The sequence below is a fragment of the Trachypithecus francoisi genome, unplaced genomic scaffold (assembly GCF_009764315.1).
Source record: "Trachypithecus francoisi isolate TF-2019V2 unplaced genomic scaffold, Tfra_2.0 Lachesis_group21, whole genome shotgun sequence".
Lineage (NCBI taxonomy): Eukaryota > Metazoa > Chordata > Mammalia > Primates > Cercopithecidae > Trachypithecus > Trachypithecus francoisi.
This window is the reverse complement of record NW_022681467.1, coordinates 37950280-37977543: the sequence shown is the minus strand read 5'-3', so window position 1 is coordinate 37977543 and position 27264 is coordinate 37950280. Positions and strand designations below refer to the sequence as shown.

General features: G+C 44.0%; 1 protein-coding gene across 1 annotated transcript in view; it reads left to right on the top strand.

The window, feature by feature from the left end:
* The window catches only part of LOC117068314 (receptor-type tyrosine-protein phosphatase T-like), a 141661-nt gene extending 114625 nt beyond the window's left edge, over positions 1–27036 (top strand). Inside the window, exons 5-8 of the mRNA XM_033185380.1 lie at positions 9310–9511; positions 16928–17030; positions 25376–25526; positions 26854–27036. Of these exons, the coding sequence (XP_033041271.1) occupies positions 9310–9511; positions 16928–17030; positions 25376–25526; positions 26854–27036 (639 nt within the window). The remainder of the gene's footprint in view (positions 1–9309; positions 9512–16927; positions 17031–25375; positions 25527–26853) is intronic.
* Positions 27037–27264: the final 228 nt, after the last annotated feature.

Genomic DNA, 27264 nt, shown 5'->3' with positions numbered 1-27264 from the left:
CTTCGCACTCTATGGGGAAGGCATGTGGCCCCAGAGACTCAATCTGTCTTCTCTGTCATACGCTCGTAAGAGCCATCTTCCCTTCCTTCAAAACAGAGATCTTAATGTGCTTTTCCCGCTCATTCTTGTGGGCCACACCTGTCTCCCTCAGCAAACTGTAGGTTTCTGAGGATTCTTTAGAGCTTAGTACATGGCCAGGCACCTAGTCAAGAGCTCAATGGATATTTCTTTAGATTCTGTTCTGCAGCCACAAAGATGCTCACAGCAGCCAAATCTCAACATGCCATTTGTTGTCTTTTAAAAAATTTATTTTGAAATAATTTTAAGTTTACAGAGAAACTGTAAAAAAAAAATATAGTATAGAGAGTTTTATACCCCCTCATACAACTTTACCTAATGTTAACTTCTTGCATAGCCATGGTATATTTATCAAAATTAAGAATTCACCTCAGTGCATTATTATTGACTAAACTCCATACTTTTTTTTTTCATATTTCTCCAGTTTTTCCACGGAGGTCTTTTTTTCTTCTAGGCTCTCACATACCATTTATGATGTGACCATTTCTTGGTCTTTCTTTGCTTTTCTATGACCTTCACACTTTTTTGTTTGTTTTGTTGGTTTGCTTGATTGCTTTGAGACATGGTCTCACTCTTTCCCAGGCTGGAATGCTGTGCTACAATTGTGGCTCACTGCAGCCTCAACCGCCAGGGCTCAAGTGATCCTCCTGCCTCAGCCTCCCAAGTAACTAGGACTACAGGTGTGTGTCACCATGCCCAGCTAGTTTTTTAAAACAAATTTATGTAGAGATGGGGTCTCACTCTGTTGCCCAGGCTGCTCTCAAACTCCTGGGCTCAAGTAATCCTGGTGCCTTAGCCTCCCAAAGTGCTGGGATTACAGACGTGAGCCACTGCACCTGGTAACACTTTTTAAGAGTACTGTTCAATACTCAATCTGAGTGTATCTGCTGTTTTCCTGTTAGTAGACTGAGTTTATGGTGATGAAAACCACAGAACACCTGTGTCCTGCTTACCACATCGTATCAGGAGCACGTGATCTCAACACGACCTATCACTGGTGATGCTAACCTTGATCACCTGGTACAGTGGTGTCTTCCAGATTTCTCCACTTAAAAGCTACTTTTTTTTTTTTCCCTTTCCATACTCCATTCGTTCAAAGTGAGTCATGAGTCTGGGAACAGCCCACCCTCAAGGCAGAATTAGGCTGTACCTCCTGAAAGCAAGAGTATCAGAGAATTTCTGGTCTTATAATAAAACCTTAAGAGTAACTAGTAACTTTGGTGGGAAGAACTTTGAGACTATGCAAATATTGTTTTGCCTTAGCTTCACCCACCCACGTCAGCTGTTATCAAGGTATCCTGCCTGTAGCATTATTGTGGTAGTGCTCCAGCAGGCCATTTGAGGACTCCTTTCCTTGGCAGAGCTACATCTTAGAACCCTTCTACCAAATCCCTTTTGTGCTCTGAGTCCCGCTCTCCACCATTCTCAGCTTTGAGGGCCCAGCTGTAGCTCCTGGAAAGCTTTAACAATGTATCGATGCCCAGGTCCTTCTATCCAGAGAATTTGATTTAATTGGTCTGGGGGTGGGACCCAGGATCTGGCTTTATGTTATTTTAAGTTCCAGGATACATGTGTAGGATGTGCAGGTTTGTTACACAGGTAAATTTGTGCCATGGTGGTTTGCTGCACCTGTCAACCCATCACCTAGTTATTAAGCCCAGCATGCATTAGCTGTTTGTCCTCATGCTCTCCCACCGCCCACCTTAGCCCCCGACAGGCCCCAATGTGTGTTGTTCCCCTCCCTGTGTCCATGTGTTCTCATTTTTCAGCTTCTGCTTGTAAGTGAGAATGTGAGGTATTTGGTCGTCTGTTCCTGTGTTAGTTTGCTGAGGATAATGGCTTCTAGCTCCATCCATGTTCCTGCAAAGGTCGTAATCTCATTCCATTTTATGGGTACATAGTATTCCCTATTGTTTATGTACCACATTTTCTTTATCCAGTCTATCATTGATGGGCATTTGGGTTGATTTCCTGCCTTTGCTGTTGTGAATAGTGCTGGAGCTGGCACTATTTTTAAAAGGTCTCCTAAGCATTCTGTGCTCAGTGGGGACCTGAGGACAATGGGCCTAGCCCAGTGTTCTCACAACTTCTCTAAGAGGTTGTTTCTCTCTCTCTCTCTCTCTCTCTGTCTCTGTTTCTGTCTCTGTCTCTCACACACACACAACCATTTACTCCTGAAGGACTTGGGTCCCTTGTAATATTCATCAAGGCCTGTATTTGTCCCCAAAGTCTAGAACTGTGTCTTCCTCATCTATGGCTTTCCTCCCCAGAGCCCAGCCACAGAGTCTAGCAAAAAGTGGGTTCTCAGCATTTGTGGATGAAGAGAATAAACAAACCCCCATAGAAGCAAAAGCAGTAGATGCATGTGCACAAAAGCAGCAGGTCCTCACATTCTCACTGGCTCCGCAGTATCAGAAGCACCAGAACAGCAGTACGAGTGCCAGTCATAATCGCTTTTCTGTTGTTGTTGTTACGGTCCTCAGCTCTCTAGGGAAAAAATAAGGGCACCTTGGTCAAGAAGTCACCAGCATGCATGTTGCAGACATCTGTGCATCCTTACTATTCTCCAAAAGGAGTGGGTTCACTTTGTATTTTTAAATTGTTGGGAAACCAAAGAGCTAATGCTTTACTCTCTAACAAGAGATTACCTTGAGCTGGTTTCCTTTTGTACCAGTTGCCTCTGAGGTCAACAAGATGGCAAAGACCATGCCTGTAGATACTTTTGCAGTGGAGTGGAAGAGAGGAGAAAATATTTTAAGCAGTTGTTTTCAGCTTAAATAAAAAATAAACAGATGTAATCCTTTATTTGATGCACCAACCACATTGGCCTTTTTTTCCTGTGACTTTGTTAGAAGAATAGTAGGTTGAGACTTCCAGAGTATCAGCTGGAAGCCATTGAAGAAATTCAGGAGGAGATGAGATGGATAACTTAAAATGCTGATCCTCCCAGGGGTTTAGGATGAAGACACAAATGTAGTAGCAAGATAGGAGGGTGCTAAGCTATAGAGGATGCTTCTGGAGCATTAAGCTGTGGGTAGGCGGGTCTTGACTCATTTTACACTATTGTCACTGGCAGCTAATGCTGCTATCAATATTCTCAAGCTTTTAGAATTCTACTTGATCGTTGGTTTAATACCACCTTGTCTCTGATCATGATGCTTACATGAACCTGGTTTTGAACCTGACATGTATATAAGTATATCATAAAAGCACTCGGTTAACGTGATAAAATTATAATGGCTTTCCTCAATTTGGGGTCATCTCATTGGGGGTGATCTTTTTGAATAAATGATCCTGCCAGGCCATCTCTGCATGTGTTCTCTACCACATCACAGCACTGACATTGACACATCAACTGAGAGGACCCTGGTGAAGCTGAGGCAGCAGAGAACGCTTCATGTGCTGTAGGTGGACGTGTGTCCATTTAGCATGCTGCCCAGATGGGAGTTATAGCTGCTACCCTCACCGCAGCTCAGGCTTTCACTGTGTCACTCCTCTTGGCCTCAGTTCCCTCAGCTGCAGAATGGCAATCATCGGAAAAAAAATCCATATCATTTTTAGAAAACTCAATGAAGTGGTTTTAATGTGAGGCCCCTCCCAGTGCCTGGATGTAATGAGTGCTCCAAAATGGTGTTTTTGTTATAATTGCAGCTTCTAACCACATGTACCTGAGCCCTGGATGTTTCCCTCATCCCTGCTTGATCTTACCTCTTCCCTTAGTCCCCCTGTACCATCAAATCCACAGAACCAGAACTTGTCACCTGCTCTCTCTGAACCCGGAACCAATGTAGTCACACCCTGCCCCTAGCCCAGTGTCAGGAACACAGCACAGCTCAACCCAAGCATGTTCAGGAAACCAGTCCTTCCTGATGGAATTCTTTGAGGGAAATAATTTCCTTCTGTTCTCCCTTCCTCTCTTGCTCCTTCTTGCAGCCCAGGGGGAAAAGTGACCTGTTCTCCCCAAGATGTTCCCTGGTCCATTGCAGCCAGAGCCTTGGTACAGAAGCCAAAGCCACTCATGGACACTGGAGCCTTCCTCCCAAACCAGTGACTTGTCTTCCAGGAGTAAGGAAATGGGGGTCACTCTGCAACATAAATTAAAATGGAAACTAAGAATTATAATTTTACCCTTGAAGAACTTGAGGCTCAGAAAGGTTAAGCAATCGCTCAAGCCACACAGCTAATTTAATTATTCATTTATACATGCAAAAGGATGAAATGTTGAACAAACACCAGATACGATTTTTGCCTCGTTGGAGCTTCAAATCTAGTATAGAGGTCTGCAAACTTTTTCTATAAAGGGCCAGAGAATAAATATTTTAGGCAGTGTGGGCTATGGGGTGTCTGTTGCTACGTTGCTCTGCTTTTGTAGCGTGAAAGTAGCCGTAGTCCATATTTAAATCAATGGTGTAGCTGTTTTCCAATAAAACTTTACTTACAAAAACAGACGGTAGATTGAATTTGACTTGCAAGTCATATTTTTTCAGCTCCTGGGCTGGTAGAAAAGGGACTTATTGATGAAATAATTACATGGTTACATGGAAAGTTAGTGGCTCAAAGGAGAGACAGATGACTCTGGAAACATAAAATAAGAGAACCTGAGAGTCAGAGAAGATACCCATAAAAAGAGTCCCTGTAAGTGAGGTTCGCTAAGGGTGAGGAGTCATGAATGAGGCAACAAGGAGGCATGGGAAGGAGTAAGAGGCCCAAGCTGATAGAAGAGCTGGTGCAAGGTCCTGTGGCAGAAAAGACTATAGCTCTTTTTAGGTACTGAAGTAAGGCTTGGGGTCCTGGGGGGAGGACAAGAGAGGTCAGCTCATGCACTGAGCTGATTAAGACCACATGACAAAGACACACTCCATCCTGAGAGCTATGGGAAACCATTGTTCTTATGACATGATTGGATGTTGTTGTTATTTTGAGAGGGAGTTTCACTCTTGTTGCCCAGGCTGGAGTGCAATGGTGCCATCTTGGCTCACCACTGCTTCCGCCTCCCAGGTTCAAGCAATTCTCCTGCCTCAACGCCCCCCCCCCCCCACCCCCACCGAGTACCTGGAATTACAGGCATGCACCATCACACCTGGATAATTTTTTTTTGTATTTTTAGTAGAGATGGGGTTTCTCCATGTTGGTCAGGCTGGTCTCCAACTCCCGACCTCAAGTGATCCACCTGCCTCAGCCTCCCAAAGTGCTGGGATTACAGGTGTGAGCCACCACACCCAGCCTTGGATTTTTGTTATGAAGCACCTGCTTTGGTTTCTGGCTGGGGATCCTACTGTCAGCAACTGAAAGAGAAGGGGGACATCCTTGAGTACTTTTTGCAGCCAGAACCCATGCCAGGAGCCCAGGATTGATTGCAGCTGTGCACCCTTCCCCCTACTAACCCTTTATTTTATGTTTGCTATTCTAACAAATCTTTCGTTTTCCCCACTTACAAATGAAGGTTCATATTGTATTATACATTTACAGCCACAGCTCCCTCCCATCCCATTTTTCTTACCTTTGTTCTTTCCCTCCCCAGCCCGATCCCCCACTAACTTTGTAAAACTTGCAAGTTAAATTTTTCAAAGACTGTTTCTGACAAAGCAGTGGGAATTAGATTTGGTGAAGCCCTTCATAAAAAATTGAAGACATGCTATATTAACATACATTGATTTATTCATGGTGTTTCATTACAAGTAAGTGAGGATCCTGTAATACCAGGAAAGGTTAGGAGAGCAGAGGAGCGCGGTATATTATATTGACAGCTCGGTGGAAATTGAGTTGCTTTTGGATTGAATTTGGAGCGCAGGAAAGGAATTGGCTAGTAAATAAGGCATGAGTTTTACCTCCCGGTGTCTGTATATCAATGTAGTTGCCACCAGTCCAGGCGGGGGACAGGGACAGAATTTTCAAAGAATGCAAGCACCCGTCCTCTCCACTGGCACGCTGGCGTTGGTGGCTACAGGCTGAACTCTCTGAACATCTCCCCTTTTCTGCCACAGTGGAAACCAGAATCCACCTGCACGATGAAAACTCCATTTGCCCCTGTTTGCTTGCCGCCCTGTGGTGGCTCTGGGCTTTGCTCAGTCCAAGCTTTTTCCCACCCCAGGTCTTTGCCCACGTGGTTCCCTCTGCCTGGAACCTAGAACACTCCTCTTCTGACTCAGGATTGTCCCTCAGGCGTCCATTGTACTCTCTCCTGAGATACCTCCCTGAGCACTTTTCCTTAGTTTGGTCATTCTCAGATGCAGACCCTGAGATGAGGATTTGGATATGAGCAGTTTGCTGAGAAGTTTAAGAAACACCAGGAAAGAGGTATGGAGTGGGGAAGAGAAAGGAAAGTCGCCAATAATCACTGTGTTTTCAAACCAGCTCCCTCTAGAGGCAAGTGGAGCTGAGGATCTCAGGGAAATTGGGATGCTACAGGGATACCAAGGAGGGGGAGCTTGCAGGAGTATAAGGAAGGGGAGCCTGGAAAATTTATGCATCAACTCCCATCAGGGCTGGGGTGTTAATTACCCCCCGTTCCCAGCAAGCACCCATGGAGAAAGTCCTCAAGCGGAGAGGCAGATAGATGCCTGTAGCACTTGCCACTGAGAAGGACTGGGATGGGCGGGGTGACGGGAGGGAACGCTGTAGATAGGTCCATCAGAGCAGCCTGAAGCTAACAGCGACCTGCATGGTGCACATGCACGCTCAGGTGCTGCCTGAGAAAAGCCCAAAGCCCTCAACTCCCTGCATTTCCACTTCCTCCTGCACACTCTGCTCTAGGCACAGTCTGACCTCTTTCCAAAAAATACGTGCTGCCATTGCCAGTAACAGCAAATTGCTGATTTTTGAAGGGAAGTTGGTGTGCTTCCTTTTCTGCCTCGGTTTGGTCATTCTTGACAGAAGATAAGTGATGTCAGCTGTCTATATCACTGGCTTACCTCTCTCAAGAATGGAAGTCACTTGGGGATGAGGCCTGACTTGAATTCCGCTGGGCACCCCCAGCAGCACACAGTGCAGGACCTAGAATACAGGAGTACACAGGAAACACTGTGAAGGAGCAAATAAGTGGATGAGTGAATGCATTTTTCAATTGATGCACTGTCTCCAAGCCAGGCAGTGTGGTATAGAATATAAAGTACAGGCTTTGGAGTCAGACCTGCCTAGTACGGTGTCAGCAACAGACTGTTGAATGTACCTGAGAATGCCTTACTTGCTACTACCTGTGACAACATGGATGAATCCCACGGACATAATGATAACATTGAGAGAAAGAAACCAGAAACAAAAATGTGCGTTTCATAGGATTGCACTGATACACAGCGCAAAAACTGGCAAAACTCGTCTATGCTGTTAAAAGTTAGACAGAGGTGATCCCTGATGGGGGTAGGCAAGTAGGATTGCAAGGGAGTGTGAGGAAAAAGTTTTGGGCCTGGTAATGGTTTGGTTTTTGATTATATGACTGTGTCCAGTTTTCAAAAATTCATCAAGAGGTATGCTTTTCTGTATGTGTATTATACCATAATTAATTTTTTATTTTTTAGAGACAGTGTCTCTCTCACCCAGGCTAAAGTGCAGTGGTACAATCATGGCTCACTATAGCCTTGGACTCCTGGGCTCAAGCCATCTTCCCACTTGAGCCCCCGAGTAGCTGGGACTACAGATGTGTACCCAGCTAATTTTTTAATACTTTGTGGATACAGGGTCCTACTGTGTTGCCTAGACTCTTCTCAAACTCCTGGTTCTACCAGTCCTCCCACCTTGGCCTCCTAAACTGCTGGGATTTCAGGTGTGAGCCACCACACCTAGCCAAATAAAATATTTTTAATGGAACAAACCAAGTAAGAGAAACAAAAAATCTTGTTTGCCACTTTACAACTGTGTAATTTCAAGATGTGACACTCAGTGTGATCCATGGGACCAGTGCTGGGCTACCAATTGTTAGTTATTTTCACCCTTGAGCAAGTGCAGAAATTGAGAGTGCGCCCTTCAGAACTCTTCTGGTATCTTGCAGTGACACTCAAGTGTGTGATCGGGGAACAGTAGACACAAATCATTCCACAGGTGTAGGCCAGTTTAGTTATTGCTGAACTCACATAATATGTCACATGGGGCATGGTCTTCATATATCATAGACAAACTGTCTCCATATACAATTTGAAAAATGCGGATTGCATGCAAGTTGCTTCTATTGGCACCTCAGTTTCTCCATTATTAAAATGAGAGTAGCTATCCTGATGCCCCTAAGGATTTGAGGAAGACAAAAAAGATAGTGCACAAGAAAGCACCAGTCCGCAATTGCTATCTGTCTGGAATATGGGGCCCAGGATCTGCATTTTTAACAAGCCTCATAAATCTCATCGCGATGTTGTACCTGGGCACTGTTCTATGACTGCAGTGTCCAGCATGGTGGCCACTGGCCACATGAGGCTACTGCACTTGTGAAAAGCAGTGGCTGGTCCAAATGAAGATGCACTGAAGGGGTAAAAGACATGTTTGTAAGACTTCATGTGAATAGTAGATTGTAAACAATTCCATTCAACGTTTATGTTGTCTACAGATTGAAATGATAATAGTTTGGATACACTGGGTTCAACAAGATGTGTTATTAAAAGTAGTTTCTTTTTTATTTTTTACTTCTTTTCATGAGACTGTCAGAAAATTCAAAATGACATCTGTGGGTCACCCTCTGTTTCTTAAAAATTTTTTGTGGGTACATAGTAGGTGTATATATATTTATGGGTTGGTTACATGAGGTATTTTGACATAAGCATGCAATGCATAATAATCACATCTTGATAAATGGGGTGTCCATCCTCTGAAGCAATTATCCTCTCTGTTAGAAACAATCCAATTATACCCTTTTAGTTATTTTAAAATGTAGTTATTTTTGACCATGGACCCCCTGTTGTGCTAGCAAATATAAGATCTTATTCATTCTTTCAATTTTTTCTACCCATTAACCATCCCCCTAACCCCGTACTACCCTTCCCAGCCTCTGATAACCATCCATCTACTCTCTATCCCCATGAGTTCAATTATTTTAAGTTTTAACTCCCACAAATCAACGAGAACATGTATTGCTCCGGTGAGTGAGCAATGGGGTATTTGGAGGCTGGGATCATCTGTAAAGTGGACAGCAACAGGCAGCTTAGCAGAATCTGCTGGCCAAGCTCACATGCCCGCCCCTTCCTCCACCTCCCTAAGATTCCTCCAAATGAGTGAGGCATTTATTTGTTTGTTTGCTGACTTGTCCTACAGATCAACTACAAGGCTGTTGGCTCGCTGGACCCAAGTGCTGACCTCTCCAGCCAGAGGGGGAAAGTGTTCAAGCTCCGGAATGAAACCCACCACCTCTTTGTGGGTCTGTACCCAGGGACCACCTATTCCTTCACCATCAAGGCCAGCACAGCAAAGGGCTTTGGGCCCCCTGTCACCACTCGGATCGCCACCAAAATTTCAGGTATCTCTGCTAGAAAGGAAAAAAGGAAAAATGTTGTTTTACCCCCACTTCCTAATTTTTCCTTGAAGTGGAAATTTTTCTTGAATTGTCGCCCTGTGATGTGGGTGGAATTAAGACGATCCAGTCCCTAGTGAGTTACCATTGTTGTCTCCTATGAAGAAAATCTAAGTGATGAACTTCCTAAAGTATAAAAATTAGATTAATTAGTGGCAAGCCACTAAATAATGTGCCCACAGGGTTGCATTAAATAGTACATGTGTGTGTAGATAATGTGTATTGTGCACAAGTTGGTTATTAAATTCATTTCAGGAACATTCTTTTTGCCAGAACAAGACAGCACAGGTTCTCATGAAATGCCTGGCGAATGAATGAATGAATGAATGAATATTAATAGGGCCACAGCAGTCCAGAATTACACACTGCCATCCCCAGTAGGGCCCCCTCTGCCACTAGACAGCAACAATGAAGAATTATTTCAGAACCTTTTCTACGGCTTTCATTATCCTAAATATCTATGCAATTCTGGTCTGCATACATACATATTTTGCACATGGTTTTCCAGAAAAACATGGTTTTTTTGTAGCTTAATGTTTTCTCTTATCTTTATCCCATAAGTATTTCCTATGTTGATACATTGCTTTTGTTATAATGTTCTGTCAAGTGGATGGACATAATTTAATTATACATTCCCCTGTGCTAGGATATATTTGGTGCTTCCATGTTTTTACAAAATAACGCTTCAATAAACATGTTACAAAATAAAGTTTCTTTTTTTTTTTTTCTTTTTTTATTTTTTATTATACTTTAAGTTCTAGGGTACATGTGCATAACGTTTATATCATGTATAACTCCCCAATGCAATCCCTCCCTCCTCCCCCTCCCCATGATAGGCCCCAGTGTGTGATGTTCCCCTTCCCGAGTCCAAGTGATCTCATTGTTCAGTTCCCACCTATGAGTGAGAACATGCGGTGTTTGTTTTCTCTTCTTGTGATAGTTTGCTAAGAATGATGGTTTCCAGCTGCATCCATGTCCCTACAAAGGACGCAAACTCATCCTTTTTGATGGCTGCATAGTATTCCATGGTGTATATGTGCCACATTTTCTTAATCCAGTCTGTCACAGATGGACATTTGGGTTGATTCCAAGTCTTTGCTATTGTGAATAGTGCCGCAATAAACATACGTGTGCATGTGTCTTTGTAGTAGAGTAATTTATAATCCTTGGGTATATACCCAGTAGTGGGATGGCTGGGTCATATGGTACATCTAGTTCTAGATCCTTGAGGAATCGCCATACTGTTTTCCATAATGGTTGAACTAGTTTACAATCCCACCAACAGTGTAAAAGTGTTCCTATTTCTCCACATCCTCTCCAACATCTGTTGTTTCCTGACTTCTTAATGATTGCCATTCTAACTGGTGTGAGATGGTATCTCATTGTGGTTTTGATTTGCATTTCTCTGATGGCGAGTGATGATGAGCATTTTTCATGTGTCTGTTGGCTGTATGGATGTCTTCTTTGAGAAATGTCTGTTCATATCCTTTCCCACTTTTGATGGGGTGTTTGTTTTTTTCTTGTATATTTGTTTGAGTTCTTTGTAGATTCTGGATATTAGCCCTTTGTCAGATGAGTAGGTTGCAAAAATTTTCTCCCATTCTGTAGGTTGCCTGTTCACTCTGATGGTAGTTTCTTTTGCTGTGCAAAAGCTCTTTAGTTTAATGAGATCCCATTTGTCAATTTTGGCTTTTGCTGCCGTTGCTTTTGGTGTTTTAGACATGAAGTCCTTGCCCATGCCTATGTCCTGAATGGTACTACCTAGATTTTCTTCTAGGGTTTTTATGGTATTAGGTCTAACATTTAAGTCTCTAATCCATCTTGAATTAATTTCGTATAAGGGGTAAGGAAAGGATCCAGTTTCAGCTTTCTACTTATGGCTAGCCAATTTTCCCAGCACCATTTATTAAATAGGGAATCCTTCCCCATTTCTTGTTTCTGTCAGGTTTGTCAAAGATCAGATGGCTGTAGATGTGTGGTATTATTTCTGAGGACTCTGTTCTGTTCCATTGGTCTATATCTCTGTTGTGGTACCAGTACCATGCTGTTTTGGTTACTGTAGCCTTGTAGTATAGTTTGAAGTCAGGTAGCGTGACGCCTCCAGCTTTGTCTTTTTGACCTAGGATTGTCTTGGCAATGCGGGCTCTTTTTGGTTCCATATGAACTTTAAAGCAGTTTTTTCCAATTCTGTGAAGAAAGTCATTGGTAGCTTGATGGGGATGGCATTGAATCTATAAATCACCTTGGGCAGTATGGCCATTTTCACGATATTGATTCTTCCTATCCATGAGCATGGTATGTTCTTCCATTTGTTTGTGTCCTCTTTGATTTCACTGAGCAGTGGTTTGTAGTTCTCCTTGAAGAGGTCCTTTACATCCCTTGTAAGCTGGATTCCTAGGTATTTTATTTCTTTGAAGCAATTGTGAATGGAAGTTCATTCCTGATTTGGCTCTCTGCTTGTCTGTTACTGGTGTATAAGAATGCTTGTGATTTTTGCACATTAATTTGTATCCTGAGACTTTGCTGAAGTTGCTTATCAGCTTAAGGAGATTTTGGGCTGAGACGATGGGGTTTTCTAAATATACAATCATGTCATCTGCAAACAGGGACAATTTGACTTCTTCTTTTCCTAACTGGATACCCTTGATTTCTTTCTCTTGCCTGATTGCCCTAGCCAGAACTTCCAACACTATGTTGAATAGGAGTGGTGAGAGAGGGCATCCCTGTCTTGTGCCAGTTTTCAAAGGGAATTTTTCCAGTTTTTGCCCATTCAGTATGATATTAGCTGTGGGTTTGTCATAAATAGCTCTTATTATTTTGAGGTACGTTCCATCAATACCGAATTTATTGAGCGTTTTTAGCATAAAGGGCTGTTGAATTTTGTCAAAAGCCTTTTCTGCATCTATTGAGATAATCATGTGGTTCTTGTCTTTGGTTCTGTTTATATGCTGGATTACGTTTATTGATTTGCGAATGTTGAACCAGCCTTGCATCCCAGGGATGAAGCCCACTTGATCATGGTGGATAAGCTTTTTGATGTGCTGCTGAATCCGGTTTGCCAGTATTTTATTGAGGATTTTTGCATCGATGTTCATCAGGGATATTGGTCTAAAATTCTCTTTTTTTGTTGTGTCTCTGCCAGGCTTTGGTATCAGGATGATGTTGGCCTCATAAAATGAGTTAGGGAGGATTCCTCTCTTTTCTATTGATTGGAATAGTTTCAGAAGGAATGGTACCAGCTCCTCCTTGTACCTCTGGTAGAATTCAGCTGTGAATCCATCTGGTCCTGGACTTTTTTGGTGGGTAGGCTATAATTGTTGCCTCAATTTCAGAGCCTGCTATTGGTCTATTCAGGGATTCAACTTCTTCTGGTTTAGTCTTGGGAGAGTGTAAGTGTCCAGGAATTATCCATTTCTTCTAGATTTTCTAGTTGATTTGCGTAGAGGCATTTATAGTATTCTCTGATGGTTGTTTGTATTTCTGTGGGGTGGTGGTGATATCCCTTTATCATTTTTTATTGCGTCTATTTGATTCTCTCTCTTTTCTTCTTTATTAGTCTTGCTAGCGGTCTGTCAATTTTGTTGATCTTTTCAAAAAACCAACTCCTGGATTCATTGATTTTTTGGAGGGTTTTTTGTGTCTCTATCTCCTTCAGTTCTGCTCTGATCTTAGTATTTCTTGCCTTCTGCTAGCTTTTGAATGTGTTTGCTCTTGCCTCTCTAGTTCTTTTAATTGTGATGTTAGAGTGTCAATTTTAGATCTTTCCTGCTTTCTTGTGGGCATTTAGTGCTATAAATTTCCCTCTACACACTGCTTTAAATGTGTCCCAGAGATTCTGGTATGTTGTATCTTTGTTCTCATTGGTTTCAAAGAACATCTTATTTCTGCTTTCATTTCGTTATGTACCCAGTAGTCATTCAGGAGCAGGTTGTTCAGTTTCCATGTAGTTGAGCGGTTTTGATTGAGTTTCTTAGTCCTGAGTTCTAGTTTGATTGCACTGTGGTCTGAGAGACAGTTTGTTTAATTTCTGTTCTTGTACATTTGCTGAGGAGTGCTTTACTTCCAATTATGTGGTCAATTTTGGAATAAGTGCGATGTGGTGCTGAGAAGAATGTATATTCTGTTGATTTGGGGTGGAGAGTTCTATAGATGTCTATTAGGTCCGCTTGGTGCAGAGATGAGTTCAATTCCTGGATATCCTTGTTAACTTTCTGTCTCGTTGATCTGTCTAATGTTGACAGTGGAGTGTTGAAGTCTCCCATTATTATTGTATGGGAGTCTAAGTCTCTTTGTAGGTCTCTAAGGACTTGCTTTATGAATCTGGGTGCTCCTGTATTGGGTGCATATATATTTAGGAGAGTTAGCTCTTCCTGTTGAATTGATCCCTTTACCATATGTAATGGCCTTCTTTGTCTCTTTTGATCTTTGATGGTTTAAAGTCTGTTTTATCAGAGACTAGGATTGCAACCCTGCTTTTTTTTGTTCTCCATTTGCTTGGTAGATCTTCTCCATCCCTATTTTGAGCCTATGTATGTCTCTGCATGTGAGATGGGTCTCCTGAATACAGCAGACTGATGGGTCTTGACTCTTTATCCAGTTTGCCAGTCTGTGTCTTTTAATTGGAGCATTTAGTCCATTTACATTTAAGGTTAATATTGTTATGTGTGAACTTGATCCTGTCATTATGATATTAACTGGTTATTTTGCTCATTAGTTGATGCAGTTTCTTCCTAGCCTCGATGGTCTTTACATTTTGGCATGTTTTTGCAATGGCTGGTACCGGTTGTTCCTTTCCATGTTTAGGGCTTCCTTCAGGGTCTCTTGTAAGGCAGGCCTGGTGGTGACAAAATCTCTAAGCATTTGCTTATCTGTAAAGGATTTTATTTCTCCTTCACTGATGAAACTTAGTTTGGCTGGATATGAAATTCTGGGTTGAAAATTCTTTTCTTTAAGAACGTTGAATATTGGCCCCCACTCTCTTCTGGCTTGTAGAGTTTCTGCCGAGAGATCTGCTGTTAGTCTGATGGGCTTCCTTTGTGGGTAACCCGACCTTTCTCTCTGGCTGCCCTTAAGATTTTTTCCTTCATTTCAACTTGGTGAATCTGGCAATTATGTGTCTTGGAGTTGCTCTTCTGGAGGAGTATCTTTGTGGCGTTCTCTGTATTCCTGAATTTGAATGTTGGCCTGCCCTACTAGGTTGGGGAAGTTCTCCTGGATGATATCCTGAAGAGTGTTTTCCAACTTGGTTCCATTTTCCCCCTCACTTTCAGGCACCCCAATCAGACGTAGATTTGGTCTTTTACATAATCCCATACTTCTTGCAGGCTTTGTTCATTTCTTTTTCTTCTTTTTCTTTTGGTTTCTCTTCTCGCTTCATTTCATTCATTTGATCCTCAATCGCTGATACTCTTTCTTCCAGTTGATCGAGTCGGTTACTGAAGCTTGTGCATTTGTCACGTATTTCTCGTGTCATGGTTTTCATCTCTGTCATTTCGTTTATGATCTTCTCTGCATTAATTAGTCTAGCTGTCAATTCTTCCACTTTTTTTCAAGATTTTTAGTTTCTTTGCGCTGGGTACGTAATTCCTCCTTTAGCTCTGAGAAGTTTGATGGACTGAAGCCCTTCTCTCATCTCGTCAAAGTCATTCTCTGACCAGCTTTGATCCGTTGCTGGCGATGGGCTGCGCTCCTTTGCAGGGGGAGATGCGCTCTTATTTTTTGAATTTCCAGCTTTTCTGCCCTGCTTTTTCCCCATCTTTGTGGTTTTATCTGTCTCTGGTCTTTGATGATGGTGACGTACTGATGGGGTTTTGGTATAGGTGTCCTTCCTGTTTGATAGTTTTCCGTCTGACAGTCAGAAGGACTGTCTGTTGGTCTGTTGGAGATTGCTTGAGGTCCACTCCAGACCCTGTTTGCCTGGGTATCAGCAGCAGAGGTTGCCGAAGATAGAATATTGCTGAACAGCGAGTGTACCTGTCTGATTCTTCCTTTGGAAGTTTCCTCTCAGGGATGACCACCCTGTGAGGTGTGGGGTGTCAGACTGCCCCTAGTGGGGGATGTCTCCCAGCTAGGCTACTCAGGGGTCAGGGACCCACCTGAGCAGGCAGTCTGTCGTTCTCGGATCTCAACCTCCGCTTGGGAGATCCACGGCTCTCCCCAAAGCTGTCAGACAGAGTCGTTCGCCTCTGCACCGCCCCCGCTGCTTTCCCTATTGGACCTCAGCTGTGGGCTGTCCCCAGAGGTGGAGTCTACAGAGACAGGCAGGTTTCCTTGAGCTGCGTGAGCTCCACCCAGTTCGAGCTTCCCAGCGGCTTTGTTTACCTACTTAAGCCTCAGCAATGGCGGCGCCCCTCCCCAGCCTCGCTGCTGCCTTGCGGATAGATCGCCGCAGACTACGGCTGTGTTAGCAGTGAGGGAGGCTCCGTGGGCGTGGGACCCTCCCGGCCAGGTGTGGGATATATTCTCCTGGTGTGCCTGTTCCTTAAAGCGCAGTATTGGGGTGGGAGTTACCCGATTTTCCAGGTGTTGTGTGTCTCAGTTCCCCTGGCTAGGAAAAGGATTTCCTTCCCCCTTGCGCTTCCAGGTGAGGCGATGCCTCGCCCTGCTTCAGCTCACGCTGGTCAGGCTGCAGCAGCTGACCAGCACCGATTGTCCGGCACTCCCTAGAGAGATGACCCCAGTACCTCAGTTGAAAATGCAGAAATCACCGGTCTTCTGTGTTACTCGCGCTGGGAGTTGGAGACTGGAGCTGTTCCTATTCGGCCATCTTGCTCCGCCCCCCCAAAATAAAGTTTCATTCATTGGTTTGGATTATAACTTTAGAATTAAATTCAGAATTTGGAAAAACTGAATTAAAAAGGATGTGGGTTTTAATAGCTGTTACTACAAATGGCTAAATTACCTTCCCAAAGGAATAGATATAGTTGCATTCCTATCAGCTGAGTATGAGGGAAGGGGGGGGTCTCATGAATTAAAAAAAAAACAGGGTGGGGGAAATAGTTCATAATTGATTTAATTTGCATTTTAAATGTGTTTAGCAAGGTTGATTCTGGTTTCACTTCTTTGTTAGTACTTACATTCCCTCCACATGTTTATTAGGTGTGGAACGTTTTGGTTCATGCAGGTTCCTGGACACACCATTACTACCCTTCCCTACACTACTGCACCTTGAAGAAACCTACTGTGGGCAGGTGGGGCATCAGGGCCTGCTTTACTGAAGGCCTGGAAGGCTTCTTATCCAACCCCTTTCCTAAACGTCCTCCCTCTGGTCATGCTGTGTCTTTAAGGATGGCAGCAAGGGGCGGTGGGGAGCCGGTTGGGCACCTGTCCTGAACTCACCTTCACTCTCTGTTTCCTTTCCAGCTCCATCCATGCCTGAGTACGACACAGACACCCCACTGAATGAGACAGACACGACCATCACAGTGATGCTGAAACCCGCTCAGTCCCGGGGAGCCCCTGTCAGGTGAGGACAGTTCTTCACTTGGAGTCTGTGGTTTTCCTTCTCTGTGCCACATGGGCCTCCAGTTGAATCATGTGACCGGCAATACCCATGGGCAGGACTGGCCAGGAACAAAACTTCCTGGGAGCAAGGAGGTCAGCAGCCCCAAGCCCAGTTCAAAGGGAGCCCCTGAGTTCAAGGCAAACCTGGGCAACATATGGAGACCCCGTCTCTACAAAGAAAAAAAAATGTTTAATTAGCTGGATGTGATAGCACGCACCTGGAGTCCCAGCTACTTGAGAGGATGATGTGGAAAGATTGCTTGAGCCTGGAAGACGGAGACCGCAGTGAGCTGTGATCATGCCACTGCACTCCAGCCTGGGCAATAGAGTGAGACCCTGTCTCAAAAAACAAACAAACAAACAAAAAATCCTAATCGGGACCTGAGATGGTCTAGAAGGAAACTTCCTGGAACATGTTTATGGTAAATTTAGTTAGTGGGGTTGGTGGCCTGGAACACAGTCTCCTGGCAAGGTTACTTTTCTTTGTGTCACTGTCAGTAACAGCCAGATAGACAGACTTGCTGAATTCTGAAAATAACCTGATCAGATATCACAAATCTGACAAGACCTGGGGGCTGGTCCAGTTTAAGGCTGTAGGGTGCTAGAGTCCCATAGGGACACTTGCTATCAAGGTAAAACTGCTGGTTTTACCAAAGATGGTTGGAGTTCAGGAATACACTGAGGCATCTCCATAGCTAAACTGACCAGTGTCAGTTCATGATATCAGGAGCATGGGCATCTCTTTTAAACAAGCTACCCTTTGCCCAAGGGCAGCAATATTGACTGTCGGTTTTGCCCAGAACTCCAGGAAAGAGGACTACAGTCCCTTAAAATGAAGCAAAGCATTGAGTGGAACAACTTTCAAATTGCTCAGTTCAGTTCATCAAGCATAAACTGAGTATGTTATGTACCAGGAATGAGGCGGGGCCCAGGGCCTAAAAACTATTCGTTCATTCAACAAACATTTGTATTAAGATGGGGAGGGGGGAGGGATTGCATTGGGAGTTATACATGATATAAATAACGAATTGATGGGTGCTGACGAGTTGATGGGTACAGCACACCAACATGGCACAAGTATACATATGTAACAAACCTGCATGTTATGCACATGTACCCTAGAACTTAAAGTATAATAAAAAAAAAAAAAGAAGAATCCACCCTGTCTCAGGCAAGTCTTAAGTGCTTGGAAACATAGCAGTGAACTAGCCGTGGATAAGTCATTTCCTAAAGAAAGTCAAACTCTCGTTGGGGAGACAGAAACCTAATTACAGTACAGTGTGTCCTTGTGGAGATATGCGTAGGTCATTATAAGAGCTCAGAGGACAGAATTCCCAGTGGAGGAGACACTGAGCTGTATCTTAAATGATGTGTAAGATTTCACCAATGTTGTAAGAGTGTCCAGTGTGAGCACAGGCATGGAGGAGAGAGATGGCGTGCTGTAACAGGGAGCAACCAGGGTGGTTGTTTGCTTTAACATAAACATTAAGGTGGGAGTGCTGGGATGAGAATGGGAGTGTGTTTGAGAGGCTCAGGCCTGTTTGAAGGGCATGGGCAGCTACCGGAGAAATGCGTGGAGCCTCACTCCTTTTGTCACTGGAGGCTAGGACACCAGCCCAGAAGGGGGCTTTTGAGATGGTCTAGATAGCCATTGTCCATCCCGTATCCAGCTTCATCTAGAAATGATAGGCATTGAAGCAGACAGAACCAGCCACCACCAATTTGGAAGTTCCTATGTAGTCTGAAGACTTTGGACAATGTTCCCCCTAAGTCAGGTGAATCTTCAGTCATTGCAACATGTGTTGGTAATGTTTACGGGGCATCTGACCAGAGAGTATTTGTCTTATATTTTACACATTGGTAGTTCCAGGGCAACCCTACGTGTGATAAGTCAAAGCAGATGGTTGGGTCTTAAGTCAAATTCAGTTATGAATCCCCTGCTTTTCTTCCAGTTACTCTGATCTAACATTGCCATTTAATTTTCTCGATATTCTGTGAGATATTATCCTCATTTTCAGATGCACGTGAAGAAACTGAGGCACAGAAATGCCCAAGGGCATACAGACAGTAGGAAAGCTGAGTTTGAAGGCAGGTCCCCCAGGTGTCAAATCATATTCCACTTTGGCCACCAGTGCCTTCCTCCCTTTCACAATTCTCTTTTCTTTTATACCATAGTATTGGTCACTGTTTCAAAATCTTAGAAAGCTTCCCAGATAGCAAAAGTACAGCCCAGAGAAGGGAAGAGGCTTGTTCAGGGTTGCACAGCAAGTTAACAGCTAACCCAGAATACAGCCCTGATCTGACCCAAAGTCTATGATCTTGATACAGTGTGCCGAGGTAACTAAGCCTATAAAACGTTCAGCTAAGGGACCCAATCCAGCCGTCGACCATAGCCTTTCAATGTGTTTGGATTTAGGCCAGCTTCCCAGTGTTCTGGCTGTGGGTGGGGCCATGGAAAGAATAAGAGTTTGGTGGCAACAAACCTGGCGTCAGATCCCGTGGTAACAACTGCGTGACCTCAGACAAGATGCTTAATCTCACTCTCTGAGATCAACTCTCCTTATCTGTCAAGTAGGGCCAGTAACTATTTCATAGAGACTGAACAAAACATGGAAATACCAAGAGTAAGGCAGGCCTGATATCCAGGCCTTCCTGACCCCAGCCAGGGTCCAAGCTCCTTCACCCCCTGCAAAGGGGGCCTCTGAGTAGCCCAAACCAAAATGCACATGAGAACTTTTCCAGTTCCCACACAGAGGAGCCCTTACACTTTCCCTCTGAATCGCTATACTCTTTGCACATCTATTTAACAAGCTCATACATCCTAACATTCAGCAAATTATGAGGAGGGATAAGGGGATGAAAGTTTCCCAGTGGCAATGAGAAATGACAGTTGTCAGGGTGCAAAGGAATAGCACAACTCTACAAAACAGACACAGGGACTCAAAAATCAAGTAGGCCTACATGCTGTCATCCCTCACAGCCATGCCTGTTTATTACTTGGTCCTGGTTTACCCTGAAAATATGGGTCTGCAACTTACAGGAGCCTGCTAGCTTTCATTTAAGGAACAAGCACTTGCTGCCAGCTTGTCTCTATATATAACACTACCTGTATTCTCGCAACATTGTATAATAGTCTCCTCATTTTGCAAATATAGAAATTGAGACAAACAGAAGCTAAGTCAGTTGACTCAGGCTATAAAGCAAGCAAGTGGTACAGGCAAAATTTAAACTTAGTTCAAATGACCCAAAGCCAACATGCATTTTACTATACTATACCACCACCTAGGAGAAAGGTGTGCATGATACATTTTGGTGACATTTTTTTTTCAAAAAAAAAAAAACAGAAATGTCACTGCTCAAAGGGGAAATGGTTGGTGTCTGGAACTGTCTGGCTGCTTTTCATCTCAAGGCTCTGGAGCATTGAGGGTGGGTGTATACTCAGTTTCTGGAATTATTTCCAGACTGTTTCTTGAGCATTTGACTAGAAGGGGAAGTGACTAACCAATGCCACCCAGCATGACTTTAAGGACAACTGGAAGGACAGAAGTGGAAATATCACAATGAATTTCAGTTATCTTGACCTTCATTCACCTTGAACTCTGGGTAGTAGGATGTTATATGAGAGGTAGTTGACCACTAGGTCATGCAACAAATATTTATTGAACACTTACTATGTTTAGGAAAGTGAGCTAAGCAATAGGGATACAGCAAGGAACAAGATAGCCACACCTGTGCCCTCCTGAGGCTCCAGGAAACTGTGAGTGAGGCAGGGAGGTGGGGCATTAAGCAAACACACAAACGAACAAAATCATGAAATTAGCAAAACAGTGTCACTGAACAGAACTTGGTCTGTTTGCCCGTGCACAATAGAAAGCCAAACTCAGAAGCACTGTGTTTTTGTAGAGAGAAAAGTATATTGCAAGGCTGCCGAACAAGGAGACAGGAGTCAGGCTTTTGGAGGCAGGGACAGGTTTGACAGACAGAAGGTAATCGCGTGATCTGATTGGACATTTGCAATTTTGTGATGTGGGAGGCTGGATCTGACTGGATCATGTCATGAGGTGATGCTATTGGATCATGGATCATGCCATGTGGTGTTGACTTCTTAATCCATCCCCATTCCTTCGTCCAAGCACCTAGGTTCCACCAATTGTGTCATGCCTGGTTCATCTGGTGTGCTCGGGTTATGTTTCTTGCAACCTAGGGGCATTGGGCTGCTTCTGCAGTTCCACTGTAAGATGACATGAAACCACAGGTACATTGACTGTAGTGATTGAAAGAAGCAGTAGACTGGCTGGTGAGATGAGCACCACCCAGGAAAGCACAGCAGTGTGCAGTTCTGTGAGTTGGGGAGGTGAAGGATGTGAGAAAAACAATATGGACACTCTATGATCCCGGGACTCAAAGGACTCACTAGATGCACTGGGTTAAGGACGCTTCGAATCAGATTTTACAGTTGATAGTTTTCTGAACTGGCATGTACCATTAATTGTTCCTTTACTTCTGTTGTATTATCTGATCCTCACCTACCTGGTGAGTCAGCTGGCTGGGAAATACCATTTCCATTTTGGAGCAGGAAACTGAAGTCTAAGATGTTAACTGATTGGCCCAAGCTTGTGGGGCTCATTACAGGTAAAGCCAGTGCATAGACCTAGTATCCTGGCTCTGAGTTCATGGCTCCCCTGAGAAGTTCTGAGTTCCTCTGCCTGGTATGTCACGTGATGACTGGGTGGCCCTTTTGTGGGGGTGCTATGGAGTAAACCTCCACCAACCAGGGCAAGAAGAGCAAGAGGAATTCTCGGGTCCTCCAGCTCTGCCTTGTGTGAGCCCGGTCTATCACTTGTGAGCTTCAGTAAGTCCCTCTCTGAGTGGAGCTGTGTGTTCTCACACAGACTCACACGGAAACTTTGGCCTTCAGACCCCACTCAGGTAGGCTCTTCTTGCTACCAATAATGCTCCAATCCTGGCTAAGCCAAACTCCAGCCCCTGCTCTGCCACTTACTGCTCCTCTGAAGCCCCATGGATCTGACTCTATCTGGTAGAACTGAGTGTGCAGGGGGGCAAGGTGTGGCAGGGAGGACTGTTGCTGTGTGGGGCTCCCACACCCTCGTCCCTCCAGCCAAACCACCTCAGCAGCTTGGCCTATTTTTCTAATACTCCACAATGGAGATTTATTGCTTTTGTATTGCTTTCCTTGGGCCTTCAAAGATTTATTGGTTTTTAAGTGACAGAATCCCAGAATTGCTTAAAAGATCAATCAAATAGTGACTAGAATCTAATATTCAGTTCTGGTTTGAACATGCTGAGCCTTCTTCCCCCACACCCCACCTGTCACACTGATGTGTGACTGATCTGTAGTAACCTTCATAAGAAAGTAACTTGGCCATGAATTAGTCACCTATAATGCAATCCCTGAAGTGAGGCTGGGGGTAGAGCCCCAGGTTCTATAACAGACCATCCCCTGATCCCTGAAGACTTCCTTGGAAATGCTCTTTCCCCCTCTTTCCTCTCCTTCCCGTCTAATCAGTCATGGAGACTGGTCCGCTGGACTTCAGAACCTGGGGCAGGCTCCTTCTCCTCCTCCCCCATTACCACTTTCCAGCCTCATCCTGTGGCCCTGCGCCTGCTGGGATATGCTTGCTGGGGTGCTTGCTGCAGTGCTTGCCGCAGCTTCTCATCCTTCAATCCACCCTCCACTGAACTGCTGGAATGATCCTTCGGAAGCATAAATTGGATCAAGTTAACTTTCCTGCTTAAAATTCTTAAATGGGTCATTGGTTTTCCATTGCATTAAGTACAAGCTTCTTAGCATGGAATTCAAGGCTCATCAGAATCTGTCCTTAGCCTTGTTTCTGGTTTCCTTTAATTTCCATCTGCCCCTTTACCAGGTTTTACTCAACAGTGACCTATATATTTCCTTCATAGTTCTTTCTTGAGCCTTTACTTGTGTTATACAGCTGTTTATATATATTTTTTGTTTTGTTTTCTGTTGTTTCTACATACCCCTCAACAGGCTGTGAGCTCCAAGAAATCTGAAGGCTTGATACTACTGAATTCCCTTTACGTGGGATGGTGTCTGGCATCATACATACATATATATATGTATTTATACATACTAAATACATACTTCAGTAACTAGTTATATCTATATATAAATGTATATATATTTATATATATGTCTAGTTACTAAAGTATATATATAAACTAGTTATATATAAAATATATAAACTACTTTATATATATATATATATATAAAGTTACTAAAGTATGTATTTAGTTCAGCAAATCTATTTTGCCCACCTGGTAGATATTAGGTGCTGGGACTATAGAGATGCACATTGTAGACCCTGCCTTCAACTACCTGTTACTCTGAAAAGAGTGCTGTTCAATAGAATTTTCTGCAGTTACAGAAATGTCCTATATGTGTGCTGTGTGGAATGACTGCCACTGAACACATATGACCATTGAGCACCATATACCGGATATATGGCTAGTACAACTGGGAAACTGATTTTTTAAAATTTTATTTTAATTTAAATTTCAGGAGCCATATATGGCTATTGACTGCCATTTTAGATGGTAAAGGTCTACAGGAAAGATAATCAGAAAAAGAAAAGGTGCCAATGAGCCTGTGTTTGGCCAACTTGTTCAGAGGTTTCCATGAGAGTTCAGTAGAGAGGCAGCCATCGGTAGTCTGGTGAGCTCAGAAGCTGGGAGGGTTTCCGGGAGACAGTGTTGCTTAAATTGAGACCTAGGGAATGAGGCGGAGTTAGTGAAGAAGGGAAGAGTGTAACCTAGAAGAAAGAGCAGCGTGTGCAAAAACACACAGAGAGAAGGTACAGGGTGTGTTCAAGGAGCAACAAGTAGCTCAGTGAGTGGGGACAGAGAGATGAGGAGAAAAGCAAAGAAGCAGGCAGGATCCAGGTGAAGAAGGTCTTCACTCTGGATTTAGACTTTGTTTAGAAGGGAGTGTGGAACATTGGGAAGGTGAGCGCCCAACTCTTTGTCCTTCTCTGAGCAAACGGGACCCTAGTCCATGTTGTTCTCTCCGCCAAGCATGCCATTCTCCACCTCTCTGACATCCAGTTCACATCGGTCACATCCAGGACCATCTCCACTCTTGCAGTAGAATGCACAGCTCCTTCTGAGCTGCCACTCTGTCATGGTCACTCCTCTGTCAGCGCCTTGCATTGTCAGCCTCTGCTAGACTTTGGCCTCCCTTAGGGCAGAGATGGGTCCCATACGGAGCTCCTCACTCAGACCTGAGACCCTTCCGTTCTTCCTGCCATAGCTGACTCCCCAGTTGGATACATTGAAACAGGAGGGGCTCCTAAAATCAGACCAGCCTCACAAAATTGCCCCACTGGGTATACTGGAAGCAGGTACTTATTTTCTCTGAACCTTAATTTGCTTGTTGGTAAATTAAGATCATTTTGAAGGTCAAATAAGCTAAACTGTGTACTGTGTAAAGTAGAACTGGTAGTTGTTCAACATGCTCTTTGGGGGCTGGGTGTGGTGGCTCATGCCTGTAATCCCAGCACTTTGGGAGGCCAACGCAGGTAGAGCACTTGAGGACAGGAATTCAAAACCAGCCTGGCCAACATGGTGTAAACCCATCTCTATTAAAAATACAAAAATTTGTTGGGCGTGGTGGCAGGTACCTGTAATCCCAGCTAGCTGGGAGGCTGAGGCACTAGAATCACTTGAACCCAGTAGGCAGAGGTTGCAGTGAGCTGAGATCGCACCACTGCGCTCCAGCGTGGGCGACAGAGCAAGACTTCGTCTCAAAACAAAAGAAAAACATGGTCCTTGGGTTTGGCCAAGCTGTTGAGGCAATGAGTGGCTCTAAGCCCTGGGCAGCCATGGGCAAGAATATTCTCTGAGCCCTGCTGCAGTTGCAGCCAATGCCTATCTGCTGTGTATCCCCCAGCACTCATGTGAGATCTATTACATATGAAGTGCTGGCCAGTGTGGGGCACATCGGGAAACCTACAGCCGTCTCCAGGGGTGATCTTCAAAACAACATTACCTTAAAAATAGGAAAGACAATCAGAAAAAGAAAGTGCCTATGAGTCTGTGAACTTGATCACATATGAGCACCTTTCTGAAATATAAATTCAAGCAGACGAGCTTATAGTGTCTCATTGCCAAAGGGCCAGCACACCCAGGGTTAAGAGCAACACCCTTGGGAGACAGTTATGTTGTTCAGATAAGAAATGAAGGTGACCCACCATTAGAGTACTTTTGGCGATGAGATACAATTTGTAAGAGGTAAAATGGACATGCCTTGGTGATGACTTCTTCAAGGGGCAGGGTGTTGGAGTGTGAAGGAAAAGAAATTGTCCAGGATGACTCCCAGTTTTCTGGCATGGTTTGTGGGTTGGAAGGTGATGCCATTCCCTCAGCCATTGGATACCGAGGGAGGGAAGAGTCTATGAGGACGTTTCATCCAGGAAAGGTGAATGGCGCAAAGGTGGTCTGGGAACTGAATGGGGGAGTTAGGAACTCAATTGAGCAGGAACAGCTGCAACCTGGCGTGTGGTCTAGGAGAGTGTTGGGGACTTCCAAGGGACCTTTTACAAGGTCAGTTAGTTAGGACATGAGACCTGCTTTCTTAGGCTGCTTGAGGCATGGTGCACAGGGCGTGGGAGCTCTAGCCTGGAGGACCGGGGTATGAAAGATGGAACCATAGAAGATAGTGTAACAAGGTGTAAGCTTCTAAAGGTCATTGCAACTTCTCTTCACCTCCTGATGAGAATCTGTGATCCTTTTGCATTTAACAGGTGCAGTTAGTTAAGATCATAGATTCTGAAATGCACAGTGATTAGCTACAGTACAAATTGGAGATACAGCCAACTTTTAAAGAAAGAAGAAACTTTATTGGGAAGAAAAGCAAACGATTGCCAGATTTCCTTCAGGATTCCTTTAATAACTGTGAAGCCCAGAGTGGGAGCACATGAAACAATCACAGAAGGGTTTTGCTGGTCCATGAAGCCGCAGTGAGCAAAATTGGAATCATTACTGTCTGATTCTCAGATACCAACATATGATGGTCTCCAATTAGGAAGGAGAAATGAACATTTAGAGGATTTATTAACACAGGGCAACCTGAGGAGTTTGTGAGGCCTTGTCCACATTGGGAGAGATGAGAAACTGTAATTACATAGACACTCTTTCTCCAAACCTCATTTATTCACTTAGTTCCCCAGTACTCTGGGCCACCTTTGCTGGGACCTGAAGATGAGGAATGCTATGGATCCCACTTTGGTGTATTGGGGGTTACGGGGACATGGATGAGAGGTACTCAGACATAACCTGCAAGAAGACTTAGCTTTGTTAACACCACTTTTAGCCATGCCTAAAATCATGCTGGGACTTCATCACACCAGACTGGGAAGTAGGAGAAACCAGATATATGAAGAGGCAACCGGAAATAAGGAATAAGGGGATGAATGTTACTGTAATGCCCTTCTCCATGGGTTGTCCCACAGTCTACAAATGCCAACTAAAGGGGTACATATTAAAGAGATATGTGTACCACCAAAGAAATCACCCTAGGAGACAGGGGTCAGTCTGCTGATATAGCACAGAGCTGCAATTAGATGATTGTTCAGGAAAACAAAAGGGAAGAAAGGTGACACTCAAATAATTTAGGTGAGTTTGCATTCACTTCAGCTTACCCTAACTGCATTTCAGGTCCCCTTTTATAAGGTTCCTTTCTCTACCAACAACCCAGCTTACCAAGAATTGGCTCTGGTGTTAGGATTCTGGATTATATTACTTAGGCTCCAACCAAGGAGGAAAAACAGGTGTTTAGGGAAGAATATTTTAAATGGAGCAGTCGATGGAACATGAAGATCGAAAGAGTGTTCTATTTTGGACTGTCTGCCATCTGGAGAGATGGAGACAAGGACTGTTACTGGCATGAGGAAAAGAAGAGTGGTTGTCATGCTCACCTCCTACCATAGGGACTATTTAAATTCCAAAAGTCTGGAGTGCCGGAGAGACATCTGAGCAGGGGTTTTAGATTTGGGAACCATTAGCATCCAGGTGGTATTTGAAGTATGGAGGGGAGTGGATGACCTCATCCCAGGAGAGTGTAGATTAGAAGAGATGAGAAACAGAACAGAGATCTATGAAACTTTATCAAGGAACCACACAGGAGATGGAGAAGGACTGGCCAAAGAGGTAGAAAG